Raw genomic sequence first — 13,370 nt, 5'->3', positions numbered from 1 at the left:
TATATTAAATCTAAATTTTTAAAATACAAATTCAAATATAACATCAAATTTTTTTATATATATTATATATAATACAAAATAAATTCGGGTTCGGGTCGGGTTCAGGTCGGGTTCGGATTCGGATCGGGTATAATTAAAATCCATATTCGAATCCATATCTGTCTATTTTCTATTTTTGATATCCATATTCGAATCCATATTCATATCCATAGGATATATCCGTTTCATTCGGGTTCGGGTTCGGATAAAATTTCGGGTATCCACATCCATTGACTTCCCTAGCCCCGCGGCGCCCCGCCCCGCGCGCCCGCCTGCCCGCACCCCGCGCTCGCGCTCGCCCCCGCCCGCGCCTCCGCGCTCGCCGCCACATATGCTATAGATAATATAATAACCCTAACCCTCTTTTTTCTCATCTCTCTCTCTCTCTCTCTCTCTCTCTCATTTTCCGATCGATCGGATTTGGAGGCTCATGGTGAGCAACTCCCCCCTCTCTCTCTCTCTCTCTCTCTCTCTCTCTCTCTCTCTCTCAAACCCTGAATTCTTGTTCAGGGTGACAGGTTCATACCCACGAGGAGCCTCATGGATCTCGACCGCGCGCGATCGTCTCTTCTCGAGCGGAGAACCAAGAAACCGGCGGAGTGGTCCTCGGTCTTGACTCCGAAGGTGTTTGATCGTGTTCATCTTTCTTTCTTGCAATGTTCTAGGGTTTCCTGGTTTCCGATCTTCGTATTAAAGTTGGATCTTTTGGTTTCTTGGTCCCTGTTATTGTGGCAGGAGGAGTATAGGAGGAGGTTGGAGGAGAATCTGACGCTGGATTCCGAAGGGAGGCCGTTCAGGATGCTTCCGTTCTGGAGACCCAGCACCAGGCGGAGTCTGCTTGTGGACGAGATGATGCAAGAGGAGCGCGATCATGCCAGATTTTTCCGCCGTGTTCCATCGGTATTTTACTTCATTCGCCCGACGCCTCTTTCGATTACCCTTCCATTGTTCTTGCTATTTCGAATTTGCGTGACCAATGTTTGGTTTTCTTCATTTTCGTTGTTTATTTGTGTTGATCTGAGAGAGGCACTCGACAGAACGGTTTGCCCCTACGGAAGGATTGGGATCGAAACTGTTGAGATATTCCAAATATTATCAGATAGAAATTTTGATAAGATGCTCAAAATTTTCTTCTCATTAAAAGCTAATGGCTGAGTTTGTAACTTGAATCTAGTTGTGTCATAAGAATATGTAATTATGTGAAGAAACTTTTTTCGCTTAGGATGTTTTATATGATTTTCTCCTAAGCACTAGACAATCTGAATGTTATAAATGAAGCTACATTTCATATGCTTCCATTGTCAATTAAATTACAATGCTTTTTTCTGGGAACTGATTCATAATTTAGCTGTTGGTACTGAACTCTGGAACAGTCTCCAGATAAGATACTGGACGTGCCGTGCCTGACTGATGACTACTATGTGAACATAATGGACTGGGGAAAGGAGAACATTTTGGCTGTTGCAATGGGCCCTTCAGTTTACCTATTGAAAGGCGACACTGGTGAGGCGCAACTGCTCCTATCGGTGGATCAGGAGGAGAGTTACCCAAGTAGCGTTTCGTGGTGTGATGACGGGAAGAAGCTGGCCGTCGGATATGCTACAGCTGAAATGGAGCTCTGGGATGCTCTGACCTTCCAGCAGGTATATGAGAATTTCCCTTAGTATCATTTGTTCTGCGTTTCCAACTTCAGTAACAGTTTTATTGGCTTTGAATATTTGATGATCAACGGGAAATAGCATATTTATCAACAGTCTACGCTACACATTTTCCTTAGAATGAGGGAAGTTAAATATTTGGATGTTACTTGATTGGTTTAGCCTAATAATTGCTTCAAAAGTTATCTTGGGAACTCAATTTTTAAGAAAGTTCGCATCTGTTTTGAATCAAACCTCCCCAAGTAAGTCGCATGTGTTTGAGTAGAGCCTGGATGATCTTCCTGTGAGTTTTCAGAGTTAGTTGCTGCTGTGCGGTTTAGTTTTTCTCAATCCTGTATTAGTTTGAGATGCTGTAGCCTTTCTTTTTGTTAATGTAGTGCTAGCACTTGTTGCAGCATTTAGTATTCTGGATCTTTTGAACTCAGGAAATTTGAGTTCTTCGTTTGTACTGCCAGTTTTTTTTGCACTTTTGTTCTCCTGTCTACGGTAAAGTTTTTCTTTCTTTCTAATATATTTGTCATGTGTTTTCCCTCTTTTATATGCCCCATTTATATGCATAAAATTAAGAGAATCTTTTCTCTATTTGAATAAGAGGAAATAACTTTTGAGATTTGTTTACATTTACAACACAGGTTAGAACGTTCGAAGGGCACAAGAGAAGAGTAGGAAGCCTTTCATGGAATCGCCACATTTTGACATCAGGGAGCTGTGATTGCTCCATCATCAACCATGATGGTATATAACTTGCTTATTTTATCACATCTCATGAATCGTCCAAACGCTTTATCGACCTCTATTTTTCTTGTTTTGATTATATCCGATGCTTACCGAATTACCTCTCGCAGTGAGATCACACCGCAAACCTGTGTCCCGATTTCGCGGGCACTCTGACGAGGTATGCGGCCTGAGATGGTCAGAAGGTGGAAGACAGCTTGCCAGCGGAGGGAACGACAACCTTGTCTACGTGTGGGAATCCGTAAACATGAGATCCTCGAAGTACCTCCACAGGTTTAATGACCATAACGCGGCTGTAAGAGCCCTAGCTTGGTGTCCTCATGAGTCGAACGTTCTTGCTTCTGGCGGCGGGGATGCCGATCGCTGCATTAAGATCTGGAATACACGGGAAGGGAAGTGCACTGCTAGTATAGAGACTTCTTCTCAGGCAAAGTTCATCCTCCCCTTTAGAGCAATAGTTTCCTCATTTAAGCCTTTTTCCATAGTTGAATCAATTTAACAGCAACTAACTGTTCTGATTCCTTGATGTTTACTGAACAGGTTTGTGCATTGGAGTGGAACAGGCACCAGAAGGAGATTTTGAGTGCCCATGGTTACGACCAAAATCAGCTGACTTTGTGGTCGTACCCTTCGATGTCGAGAATTGCCGATTTGAAAGGGCATACTTCCAGAGTTCTGCACCTCTCACAGGTTTAAACAATAATAATAAAAAAGATAACACCATGCTTTGCCTATCATAGTTTCATTAGAAAAAATACTTCATTATTTATATGTTCCTCTTTCAATGCTCTTAACGTGATATTGCGCCCGCTGATGCAGAGTCCGGATGGTACGACGGTCGTGTCGGCTGCAGCGGACGAAAGCATCTGTTTCTGGAAGGTGTTCGAGCCGCCTCGCAACTCTTCGAGAGCGGCGAACGATGGCAGCGATAGCATCCTGTCGTTGAAGAGGATGCACATAAGGTGACAGGCTAGCTTTTTATTGCAATGTACAAAAAGAAATAATAGGTATAGGTCATTATACTTAACTAATTTAACAAGAGTTAATTTTTTACTCCATGTTTTTACATACACATCAGCTTCAGGAAATTGTATAGTTCTTTTGAGTTGTACCACCAATTTTTTGGAAATAAAATAACACCTTGTTTGCTCTCTTATTACAGAATTTTCATATCCTCTGATCTACTCCTTTTGTCTCAATAGACACAGCTGGTGCAATAACTCTCTAATATATGGACTCAATATGATTTGATTATATATTTACAGCTTCAGGTGATCATGTTTACAAGAGATACCAATTGTTTACAGAAATAAATTTCTTATTACCAATTGTTTGCTCTCTTAAAATAAATAAAAGTGTTTGTCCTCCAGAAATATATAAGAGATTTTTGAAGTTTTGAGTGACATATTAGATGTCTAATATATTTTTGGTAGATTAAAATTCTCTCATTGATTTTCAAAATTTTTTTTAAATACGTTGCTAATCATAAATTTTACTAATGAAAATTGAAGTTTAGAAGAATATTTTGAAAATAAAAAAAATAAATTTAAAAATTTTAAATAGTAGTAGTGGGCGATGTATGACCTATTGACCTTCTTTTTTTGGTGGGTAATCTTTTTCCCGGGAATTGAGGGGAGTGGAATGGTGCTGCTGCTATAGGGGTGCTGGGCTACAGCACAATTGAGAAATGGGATGGATCGGGCCCCTATTCCTATCTATAAACACAGCAACATGTGCTAGAATATATATATATATATATATTAAAAAAAAAAGAAAAAGGCATCCTGGTGCCCATCACAAGCACCATGTTTGTTTAAAAAAATTATAACATGCTATTAAGTAACTAGGGGTTTTTAAAAAAGACCCAGGTTATACATTATGTGTTCCACTAGTATACTATTAATAATAAATAAATAATATTTAACTGTTTATTACAGTAGATAATAAGTTTTAGGCATCTAAGTATTAAAAGAATTTATAGTTTGCACTTTTCACACACTATTAATAATTTTTAATGAATTACAACATTCTATTAACTTAGGATTTTTTTTTTTAAAAAAATGTAGATTTTATTATTCTATTTGACGGTAAATTTTTATGATAAAATAAAGATACATTAATAAACTAGTAAAGTTATACTTTTCAAATTATATAAAATATATCCATATTCGACCAAAAGCTCCAAATTCGAATCTGAACCCAGCGGGTTTTAAAAATCTGTACCGTTGGATGAAGATCTAAAAAATAAAAATTATTAAATATTTTATATATTGTATAAATAAATAAAAATAAATTTTATATATATATATAATTTATTCGGATTTGGATTCGGATAATATTTTTGATATCCATACATATTGACATCCCTACTCTCTATTCCTTTTTTCAATATATAAAAAATACGTATTAAACACGGTAAATCATTCACGTGTTTGAACACGGTGAATGGTTCATCGTATTCAACTTAATACACGGCCCCGGTCCTGCCCGCGTGGCGCTGACGTGGCGCCTGCGTGGTCGGTCCAGAACTATTTTTGTAAATTAAATTTTAACAAAATTATTTTTAAAATAAAAATTTGTTAGTAGCTAAATGCCAAAAAAAGGCCTTTGATTACAACATTGCATGGCAGACTGACAGTGGAAGGCAAGGGTTTAGATACAGGGTTGACTAGTCTACAACATTGCACTGCCCAAAAGGGATTAAAAAGAAAAAAAGAAAGATAATTTGATCTGATGTTGAATCATGCTCTTTTACCCAAAAAAATGGTAATATATCATAAGGTCGGAGGAGGTGATCACCTTTGTCCATTAGTCACTATTTTTTTTTATTGATCTACTTATTTATTACTTATAATGCTCACGGAGCACCTATCTATGTTTGGTATCTTGATATATAATAATTACAGTATAGAGTAACTCCCTGTCACACTTTTAAAAAGGTATTGTATTTATTTCATAAAAGAAAAAAAATTCTGGTTCTGACTTTTTCCGTTATATGTGTACTATTTTCTGACCGGATCTCTTAAAAGGGCTTGTTGATAGGACAACTTGATATCTATCAACATATAAAAGACCATCTTTTTTTTTATATTTATTGATTGTAAAAAAATTTAGCTACATGAAGTGGTATAACTTGAGACAAAATAAACAACAAAAATAGAAAAAAAAAGGTTAAGTACAAAAGATCATTAGATAAAAACTTACATAGCTTGTCTGAATTATGTAGATCATTTTAAATCGGCTATTCAATCTTTTAAAATATTTTATTTTAAAAGATACAGAGATTTCGCTGCCCGCGAATTCCGGAGAGGCCGCTCAGCTCTTCCAAGGCCCGCCAATTGCTAGCGCCCGCGAGAAAATTTTTTTTTTAAAAAAAGCAAAAATTTTAAAATTTAAATTTTAATTTTAATTTAAAATTGAAATTAAAAATTTAAATTTATAATTAAAAAAATTTTAATATATAATAATTAAAATTTTAAAAAATTTTAAAATTCAAAATTTAAAATTTTAAAAAATTTTTAAAGATTCATATAAAAAAAACACTTCAATAATAAAAGAATCTCACCCTTTTTAACTCCCCCAGCGGCTAGTTTTTGGAACACCCGTTTTACAGGGCACAATCCTAGCCGTTGGATCTCAGGCCATCCGACCGTTGGGGGCTTTTCAAATGCAAAATCCGACCGTTGGAGGCCACCACAAAAGGAAACCAAACCCTCTCCATTTGTGCACGAGACCCAAAAAACAATCCTAGCCGTTGGATCTCAGGCCATCCGACCGTTGGGGGCCTTTCAAAAGCAAAATTCGACCGTTGGCCACCACAAAAGGAAACCAAACCCTCTCCATTTGTGCACGAGACCCAAACAAGCCATAGTTACCGAAGAATCCACAAAGGAGAGAGAGAGAGAGAGAGAGAGAGAGAGAGAGAGAGAAGAGAGGAGAAGGGGCTGCTTCTGCTTCTCTCAACAGCTGAAGCCACAACGGTGGCTGCGAATCCCGGCGTCGAAGGCGAAGGATCTCTTTTCGTCGGTGCTCTAGCAAAAAGAGGAGGAGGAGGAGCGAGCAATGGCCTCAAAGCATCATAACGCAGTCGCTCCGCAGCAACCGAGAGGTTCTAATTGTGTTTTCATGGCTGATTTCGTTCTAATGGGTTGAGGTTCTAATAATCGTGACTTGTTTCACGACACGGCTCTTTCTTTGTATTTGTTCTCTTGATTTCGGCCCTTCTTTCTTTCTATTTCTTTTTGCTGGTTCTTCTTTGCGGTTCTTCTTTGGTTCTTCTTTTGCTTTATTGTGTTCATTTTTTATGCTTATGGTTTCAGATTCTTACTTCTGTTAACTCTTATTTAGGTATGAGATAGATATTCTTCTTCCTCTTCTTCTTCGACTATTGAGTTGTTGCAGAGATACTAACGTCTGTAGAACTTTCAGGGTATAGATTCTCACCATAATCTCAATTTGAATGAACCTAAAACTACGAAGATCCAACACTAACTTTTTTTCTCAATCTTTTTGTCTTCCTCTCCCTTTTAGGAAGCCGCAGGTGCAGAATAATCTCGCCATTACTCAGTGGGTCCTCATTTTCCTCGCGATCTCTTCCGATTACATATCATCTTATGCCTACTTTACATTCAGATAATCTTATGTTACATTGGTTTCTTGCAGAAGCTTTGCTGCGAAACAGTTGGCAACCGCGCCAACTGCGGCGACCGTCGCTGCTGTCGCAAAGAAGGTCTGCACACAATCCGCTGCTTCGCAGAGAAGCATTCTAGATATCAAATATTTTACTAAAACCGTCAACATTGTGTGCAGAAGCCTGTAGCTGTTCCCGCCGGTGGAGCAGTAGGAAAAGGTGGCGTGAAACCGGCCAACAAGAAGGCTCCCACTGTTAAGCCTAAGCCCGAAATTCACGCGGCCAACAAGAAGGCTCCCACTGTTAGGCCTAAGCCCGAAATTCACGCGGCCAACAAGAAGGCTCCCACTGTTAAGCCTAAGCCCGAAATTCACGCGGCCAACAAGAAGGCTCCCACTGTTAAGCCTAAGCCCAAAAACGTTATCGAGATCAGCGACGACAAGAACGAGGCGACGAAGCAGGTGTCGTCGACGACAACAACAGCAGCAGCAGCAGCAGTAGCAGCTAATGCCGGTTCTCGCGGCAAACCTTCTCGAAAGAAAGTCCACACTTTCACTTACTTGATCGCCGCCCGCAGCAAGGTGCTAGCTCTATTCTAGCTTTTACAGCTAGAGAATTTCTCATTCTGGTTTCTTATTGTAATATGAACTCGGCTTTTTGTCGGTGTGTTAATGTAAGGATGCTTGCGGATTAACTGGGAAACCGAAAGAGTTGGTACAAGACATCGATGCGTCTGACGCCGATGACCAGTTGGCTGTTGTGGATTACGTCGAGGACATTTACCTGTTCTACAAACTTGCTGAGGTACGAATTTTTTCGCGAATTACCGCTTTCATACGTTTATATATATTTACTCTTGTATCTGAATCTCTCATTTGTGATGCAGCATAAGAGCCGACCCCACGACTACATAGACTCTCAGGTAGAGATCAATGCGAAGATGAGGGCCATCCTCGCCGACTGGATAATCGAAGTGCACCACAAGTTCGACCTCAGGCCCGAGACCCTCTACCTCACGTTTTACGTCATCGATCGATACCTCTCGATGGAGATGGTGCCGAGGAGGGAGTTGCAGCTTGTGGGTGTCGTTGCCTTGCTTATCGCTTGCAAGTACGAGGAAATATGGGCTCCCGAGGTAGAGGAACAAATATAGTATCTTCTTCTTTTATGTCCATTCAAATTTGTGATGAATTTGATTAATTTGTGTATTTGATGCAGGTCAATGATTTCATTTGCATATCAGATAGGGCATACACCAGGTAGCAGATACTGGGGATGGAGAAAACAATTCTGAACAAGCTGGAATGGAACTTGACTGTTCCGACGCCATATGTGTTTCTCCTCAGATTTCTGAAGGCTGCAGCCAGTGATAAGGAGGTGAGGACCGTAGAAATTTATCCCTGAATGTTTGCTCCAGATTTCAATTTTGAAATCTCTTTTGAGTTTCAATTCTCGGTTCAAATGCAGATGGAACATATGGTCTTCTTCTTCGCCGAACTGGGCTTGGTTCAATACCCGGTGGTAATGTATTGTCCATCGATGGTCGCTGCTTCCGCAGTCTACGCAGCCCGCTGCACGCTGAAGAAGCAGCCTTTCTGGACCAACACGCTGCAGCACCACACTGGCTTCTCCAAGCAGCAGTTGTTGTATGCATCTTTCCTTTATTCTAATTGCAATTTGTGCTGTAATCATACTGTAACCATGGCTTTTGGTTTTGTGCTGCATACCTGCAGGGACTGTAGTAAGATCCTGGTGAACGCGCACGCAACCGCAACGGAATGCAAGCAAAAGGTCGTGTACAAGAAGTACTCCCACGAGCAATTCGCAGCCGTGGCTCTGCATCCTGCGGCGACGAAAATTATGGAGGAGGAGTGATCGTGGGTTGTTTTCTGTCCTTTTGTTCTTTTGTTTTCTGTTCTTTTGTTCTTTTGTTCTTTTGTTTGTTTCACCGTGCTTTCGAGTCTACAAGAGAATCAATCATCTCAGTGATGATGAATAGGAATTAAGTGTTCTGTTTCCCAGGTGTTCATACTCTATTCCCAGGAGTATGGTGTATCCTACAGTTTAGTGCTTTCAGATCATGTTCAATGTAGACTTTCTTCATGTGGATCAATGACAAGTACAAAGATGCTAATTGAAAAGAGTATAGAGATGATAAGTATGAATTCTCGTATTGCTTTTCTAATTTTGTCCGCCTTACTCGTGATTGAAAGCTAAGACTGCTAGTCTACAAAAACAGGAAGATATAGAGTTATTTTAATTGAAATTATTTAGGGACTTCTGTCTTCAATTACAACGAGGACAGTAGTGACAATGTAAGGATTGAGCCAATCTCGGTATGAGGCTTAAAACATCTATATTGTTCAAGTTAAGATTACAAACAAAAAGGAGACTTATTCTTTAGATAATCCCAAGTGCAATCCTCGCACATACTGTAGATAGAAGCTATGTAGCGAAAAAAGAAGTATATAGTAATATAATACAAGACTGACTTTAGGATGCAGTATAGAAGTAGATTAGCATGCGTAAAACTACTTTATGCCTTACCCTCTTTCAAGGTTTAAATCCAGCCGTTGCCCGGCAGTGACCTTGTCAGTTTCGTATCTGCCTCAGGATATAGATGCTCAAAGTTAAGACCAGAAAAATTTCCTTCCGAAGAAATGCAGCACAAAGATTTAAGAACGGAATTCGCACCTGAGTTCACTTCGCATTTTCTCTATATCACCCCGAAGTTTCTCTGTCTCCCGCTGCAACAAAGCAAAATGTTGTTCCTGCATCCAGCTGACATTGAGCTTTATGACCCATATAACATTCTTAATTGTGATGCTACATAGCACATTGTGGCTGGCGGAACACTACTAGAATCATTAAGGGAGGGATTGCATTGCATCAGAAATCGTACGTAAAATCAGACAAGAACAACGCGGTCTAACTAAATTTGCTTAGGAGATTATAGAAGGAGAAAAGGCACAAAAAGACAATGAAAAAAACTACTTGGTTTTGTGATAGATGCTATTCATATAACAAATCAAATTCATCATATCGTTAAGTTCCAAGTAATTTGCAAGCGGTTGCACATCTAATTCTAAAACCATCCATAGTATATAAAGCTAACAATACAATAGAAATGAGGGAACTTTAAAACAAAACCAGCAGAAGTGCTTACACACAATGGATGGACTAATAACTAGTTGCTCACCAGTACACTAAATGGGAATATTACTTTTCCAACTAACTCAGTAAAACTTGATTAAAAAAAAGTCACTCATGACTATTCCAGACAGAGCTACAAACAATGCCTCGAGCGTCAAGTTCCATCCACAATGAGTCAAAAAGCCGCCGACAGAAGGATGATTCAGAACCTTCAACTGCTCACACCAGGGCATGACTAGACCTGCGTCTCCAACCGTTTCTTGGATCCTAGAGGAGTCGTCTCGCGCGACCCACAAGAATTTGATCTTGCTAGCAACCAGGCCCAGTGCAAGCTCGTCAAGTTGAGATGTCGACACCGAGAGGAAGCTACCGAGTGACACATAAAGTATGGAGCTTCCAGGTTGAGAGTCCAACCAAGTGAAGTAGTTTGCGGTAGCACAACCGTTCTGTGATGCGGCGTTATTTCGAGATTCTCGATCGAGCAACATGTAAGGAATGCAGGGGCCGATTGCGAAGATAGGACATGGGAGCTCTTCTCTTAGTAGATCAATTGCCTTTGATTCAATCTCATAGAAGGAGGTGAAGAGGAGACATTGAGCTTTCCGCGACTGTGAGATCGCCCCGAAGGCGCGTTCTAGTGTTCCAAAGGAAAACATGTGTCTGACATCACTCAATCTCATTGATGTCAGACCAGGTATGTACTGCTCCAAAGATTGGTCATCAATTTCTGCCGAAAATTTTTTAAAAATTGATAAAGAACAAGAGATTCAATCATGTGGCTGCATATTGTGTGCATTATGCTTCTGATAGTAAAAAAAATTGAACAAGAAATATGAAGAAAAGGGACTCAAATTTACTCGCCACAGACCTAAACGGTAATGTGAATGCTGGTGGAATTAGAGGGACGTAGAAACTTACAAACTGAAACCGAAATCGGATTGAATTGCTTAATACAATTCACGAAATGAATTGTTTAGTTCATAGGACAAATGATAATTGTAACAAACTGTATATCCAGCATAGTCAGAAACCGAAATCGGATCGAATTGCTTAATACAATTCACGAAATGAATTGTTTAGTTCATAGGACAAATGATAATTATAACAAACAAGACAAGCAATTAAAAACTACGACATTAGCATGAGTAAAATATTGGAGAACTTCAAATGTGAGCAAAACATTTTCCAACTAAACACTTTTAAACACGCACTTTAAGAGTTCCATATAAATTTACCAGTACAATAATTTAATAATTCTCCGACTGAAAAAATATTTTCGTATATTTGGTTTCTAAAAAAAATAATTTTGTCTAATTTTTTTTTTTTCCAAACTTCATGAAAAAGTAGTGTCTTGTTTTCTGAATTTTTATTCGTAAAACAAAAAAAAAAAGCTGATTTTCATGAAAAGCTTTTTTTAATTTCGAAAAATATGTTTTTTTCATGCTTCTTTTGAATAGGGATGTCAAACGGAACGGATTTTCAAAAATTCGAATCTGAACCCGATTCCAAACCCGAAATCCGAACCCGAACACGACGGATTTTAAAAATCCATATCCAAAACCGAACCCAACCAAGAACCCGAATCCCGAACGTGAATCCAAACGCGAAACAATTATTTCTCTTTTCAATATTTCAAAGTATATTATATTAAATTTAAAATTTTAAAATACAAATTCAAATATAATATTAAATTTTTATATATATATTATATATAATGTAAAATAAATTCGGATTCGGATCAAGTTCGGGTTTAGGTCAGGTACAGTCAAAATCCATATCCGTATTCATATCTGCCGAATTTTTATTTTTTATATCCATATTCGGAATCACGTCCATTTAATATCGGATAAATTCGCTCCATTTAGGTTCGGATTCGGATAACATTTTGGATATCCATACCCATTATCCATTGACATCCCTGCTTTTGAGCATAGTTAGTTAATTTGGATTCGGCAAAAATTCGGTACGGATATAATACGTATAAAATTCGTTTTCTAATTTTTAAATTCATTGACCTTATAAGCTTTAAAAGCATCAAGAGCCTTAGCCTTTTCAAATAAGAGATAGAGATACATGTATCTTGAATGGTCATCAATAAATGAGATAAAATATCTCTGACTGTTGAAACAAGCAGTAGGAAAAGGTCCACAGATATCTGTATATATGATTTCAAGAATTTCAGAACTCTTTCTGGCACCTTTAGTAGTATTTGTGTTAGTATGCTTTCCCTTTATGCATTCCACACAAGTACCAAAATCGGTAAAGTTGAGATCTTATAAGATCTTTCCTTTTACCAATCTCTTTATTCTCTCTAGAGAGATATGAGCTAAATGCTTGTGCCATAAATAGGAGGAGTTTTCTTTAATAATGTTCCTTTTAACATCAATGTCATGATCAACATTAAAATTATTTTTAAAAGATTGACTCAAATTAAATTTGTACAAATCATCTATCAAATAACCATTGCCAATAATAACATTATCGGAGAACATAGTAAAAGATTCATTTTCAAATAAAAATTTAAAGCCTTTATTTCTCAATTTAGAAACAGAAACTAAATTTCTAGAATATTTAGGAACATAAAAAGTATCCTTAAATTCAAGTACAAAACCAATACTGAGTTCTAAAATAAACTTTCATACGGCTTCAACATGAGATTTGTTTTCTTCTCCGCTAATTAAAATCCTTTCATTTGGCTTTAACATCATTAGATTGTGAAAACCATGCATGGTATTTGAAATATGTACAATAGTTTCAGAGTCAATCCACCATATGTTTTTAGAAATATTAACTAAATGAGATCATAACAAATATAGATAGTTTCAATATCTTATTTTTTCGAGCCAAACTTTATAGGAGTTGACAAACTGCTCCTCAATAGCCTTTAGGTAATCCTTGGCTTTATCACATTCTGGAATCGACCCCCTTATGCTTTTTGATACTCTAGACTTTATGAGCATCAAACTTAAGCTGTTGGATCACTCCCACTTTTCCTGCGCGGATTCCTACTGTGGAGTCATTTGCCCCACTACCTTAGGCGGTTGCTCAACGTGCAGAGTCAAGTCTAAATCCATATAACCCAAAGTAAAAGAAATAATTTCTTTTCAATCAAAATAATTGTCCCCAGTAAGTATAGAAATACGAGAAACATCATT

General features: G+C 38.2%; 4 protein-coding genes across 4 annotated transcripts; 3 read left to right on the top strand and 1 right to left on the bottom strand.

Moving 5' to 3' along the window:
- LOC109728597 (cell division cycle 20.2, cofactor of APC complex-like) lies at positions 414-3,575 on the top strand. Its single transcript, XM_020259050.1, has 8 exons — positions 414-472; positions 550-663; positions 775-939; positions 1,413-1,682; positions 2,330-2,432; positions 2,543-2,859; positions 2,973-3,122; positions 3,252-3,575. Exons 1-8 carry the CDS (start codon positions 470-472, stop codon positions 3,396-3,398), a joined length of 1,269 nt encoding a protein of 422 aa, XP_020114639.1. The 5' UTR covers positions 414-469; the 3' UTR covers positions 3,399-3,575.
- LOC109728681 (cyclin-B1-1-like) lies at positions 6,495-7,953 on the top strand. The gene is made up of 5 exons (XM_020259150.1): positions 6,495-6,540; positions 6,963-6,972; positions 7,095-7,161; positions 7,242-7,643; positions 7,741-7,953. The coding sequence occupies exons 1-5, from the start codon at positions 6,495-6,497 to the stop codon at positions 7,951-7,953; spliced, it is 738 nt and encodes a 245-aa protein (XP_020114739.1).
- On the top strand, positions 6,968-9,357 carry LOC109728629 (cyclin-B1-1-like). Its single transcript, XM_020259089.1, is given in 8 exon segments — positions 6,968-6,998; positions 7,095-7,161; positions 7,242-7,643; positions 7,741-7,866; positions 7,949-8,197; positions 8,281-8,439; positions 8,530-8,708; positions 8,796-9,357. Coding segments are annotated over 4 exon segments (675 nt in total). The 5' UTR covers positions 6,968-6,998; positions 7,095-7,161; positions 7,242-7,643; positions 7,741-7,866; positions 7,949-8,002; the 3' UTR covers positions 8,938-9,357.
- Positions 9,259-10,895, bottom strand: LOC109728680 (UDP-glycosyltransferase 87A1-like). Its single transcript, XM_020259149.1, has 4 exons — positions 10,357-10,895; positions 9,757-9,888; positions 9,610-9,666; positions 9,259-9,289 (listed from the first exon to the last, which is right to left on the bottom strand). Exons 1-4 carry the CDS (start codon positions 10,893-10,895, stop codon positions 9,259-9,261), a joined length of 759 nt encoding a protein of 252 aa, XP_020114738.1.

The sequence above is a fragment of the Ananas comosus genome, linkage group 24 (assembly GCF_001540865.1).
Source record: "Ananas comosus cultivar F153 linkage group 24, ASM154086v1, whole genome shotgun sequence".
NCBI classification, from domain to species: domain Eukaryota; kingdom Viridiplantae; phylum Streptophyta; class Magnoliopsida; order Poales; family Bromeliaceae; genus Ananas; species Ananas comosus.
The sequence above is the reverse complement of the archived record's forward strand: the minus strand, read 5'-3'. Positions and strand labels throughout refer to the sequence as shown.